General features: G+C 40.4%; 1 protein-coding gene across 1 annotated transcript in view; it reads right to left on the minus strand.

Annotated features, from left to right (window-relative positions):
* Fancm (Fanconi anemia, complementation group M) overlaps positions 1-2,639 on the minus strand; it is a 57,695-nt gene that overhangs the window by 49,496 nt on the left and 5,560 nt on the right. Inside the window, exon 3 of the mRNA XM_013510101.1 lies at positions 1,526-1,628. Within this exon, the coding sequence (XP_013365555.1) occupies positions 1,526-1,628 (103 nt within the window). The remainder of the gene's footprint in view (positions 1-1,525; positions 1,629-2,639) is intronic.

The following is a 2,639-nucleotide window of genomic DNA, read 5'->3' on the forward strand; positions in this document are numbered from 1 at the left end:
GGTATCAGAGGATACAGCCCTGACGGTGTGATGGACAGTGAAGAGGAAGGAAGCAGGGCCGCGAGGCGCCTCAGCTAAGGCATTCGCTTCGCACGCGTGACGCGCTAGTTTCGGTCTCAGCACCACCGAAACACTAAACAAAAAGAGAAACAAACCAAAGGGGACTCTGAAAGTATTTAGAAATTAAGAACTTCTTTAAAAAGCTAGGGGCCAGGGATTTAGCTCAGCGGCACAGCACCTGCCTGGCAAGCGCAAGGTCCTGAGTTCGATACCTGGTACCAAAAAAATAAAAATAAAAATAAATAAAAAGCTAGAAAGCCTTAGGGGTTTGGTTTAAATCATAAAATACCCTCAGCACAAGTTACATCTTCATCACCTTGTAGCACCAATCCTAGCACAGTGCCTAATACAGCACATTAGTTACTGTCTACATACATTCAAACTCTACAGTACATGTATGACCAGTTCAGATAATTAAGATTTTCATGTTTAATAATTTACTTATTCAACATATATGTGAGTAACTCCCACAGGGAGGCATTCAGTCATCAAAAGAGCTATGAGCAGTCATTAAATCAGTCATAATCACTACATTCAAGTACGTGGGGCAGAATGACAACACATAAATAAGCGAAAGAAGGGCTGGGGATACAGCTCAGTGCCATAAGTGCCTGCCTGGCAAGCACAAGGTTCTGAGTTCGATTCCCCATACTACCCCCAAAAAATTATAAATAAGCAAAAGAATGACAGATTATGAAATGCTGAGAAAAGTAATATTTAGAAAGCTAAATTTTCATAGCTTAGTTAAAGTGGATCTTTCTGGAAGGGGTAACATAGGAAGGATTTAACAACTGACTGAAAAAACAATTAAACCAGGGGTAGTGGTATACGCCTGTCATCTCAGCACTGTGGAGGCTGAGGCAGGAGGTTTATGATGAGTTTAAGGCCAGCTTGGACTACACAGAGATCCTATCTCAAAAAAACAAACCAAATCAAACAAGAAAAACAAAAACAAAAAAAAAACCCAAAACACAAGCATGCCTAAACAAGGATATGCGGAAAATAAGAGAACGCAAATTTCTGAAAATCTTCGAAGTTCTGGACAAAGAACAGAGCTACAAAAATCAAGACATTATAAGACAGAGTTTAGCTGGGCGTGGTGGCACACCCCTGTAATCCCAGCGCTCAGGAGGCTGAGGCAGGAGGATTATTGCGAGAGACCAGCCTGGGCTACAAAGTGAGCTCAAGGCCAGCCTGAACTGCATAGCAAGACTTTATCTCAAAAAGACAAACAAACAAACAAAATAAAACAAAAATATAAGACAGAGTTCAGAATCTGCACTTTGGGAGCTGGTCACAGCTCACTGGTAGAATGTGTACTTAGCAGGCACAAAGTCCTGGCTCAGTCCCCAGCCGATACACACAAGAATCTGTAATTTTACCTTTCTCCAATAAAGGGAATGAGAGCTCCCCAGAGACATTTCTGTGGCTGGATGGGAAAATAAGCAAGCATAAAGTATCTTACAATACCCAAAAGTTAGGAAATCCTTTAGGAAGGGGAGAGGAGGGACATTTCTAAAGGACACAGAGCCATGGCGAAACGCTCCAATGGCCGAAGCTGGAACAATCTGAACAACAAAACTGCTAAAATAGTATTGGATTACGATCACAGGATCATTAATCAGTCATTAATCCATAGGGCTGCAAAGAAAACACTAATAGTAAGTAGGGGAGAAAATACAGCACTTCCTTACAGAAGAATTCAAATGAAGAATGTAAAAGAAACGAGACCAAAGAAACAATACTTAAACAAACACCACAGGAATAACTGTGGTCAGAGGAAACCACAACTGGATGCTGAAACGGGGTATTAACTGTCTTAAAGCATCTTCCCCAAGAGATATACACCAATTACAAAGGGGAAACGTAATTTTACATTGCAGAAACCAAGAGAACATGTTCACCAAGTCAAGATGAACAGCACCACAAAAAAAAAAAAAAGATAAACAGCACCAGTAATAAGACAAATCAGCACCATGATTCCTCAATACGAAGTGCTCAAAAGGGTACAGCGTCACTTCTGAGATACTCTTGCAAAAATCCGTACCTTCACTCATCACAAAAAAATACCACACAAACCTACATCGAGCGATATTCTAAAAATAACTGGCACCTTCTCTTTAAAGCATGGAGGCCACAGAAAACAAGACTAAGGACCTGTCACAGGCTGGAAGGGTCAGGAGACCTCTTAGGGCGGTGTGAGACTCTGGGCTTCAGCCTGGAGCAGAAAAAGATGTTGTTGGGAAAACGGGCAAAATCCAAACAGCTCCTGCAGATTAGTTACTGGTATATCAATATTAAGTTTACCGTTTGGGTAATTTTATTATGGTTATATAAACAGTAACATTAGGGAAGCCAGCGGAAGCTCATAAGATGATGCAAATTTTTGTAAATTTTCTGGAAGCTTAAAGTTATTTCAAAGTAAAAGTTAAAAAGAACTGAAAACAGTAAAAAATTTTTAAAATACTTACACTATTTGCAAAAATTCAGTACTTGGGCTAAGGACATAGCTCAGTGGTAGAGTAAGACTTGCCTACCATACGCAAGACCCAGGATTTGGTCTCCAGTACTGTCCAAAA

Source organism: Chinchilla lanigera, unplaced genomic scaffold (genome assembly GCF_000276665.1).
Source record: "Chinchilla lanigera isolate Chin_1 unplaced genomic scaffold, ChiLan1.0 scaffold00008, whole genome shotgun sequence".
Lineage (NCBI taxonomy): Eukaryota > Metazoa > Chordata > Mammalia > Rodentia > Chinchillidae > Chinchilla > Chinchilla lanigera.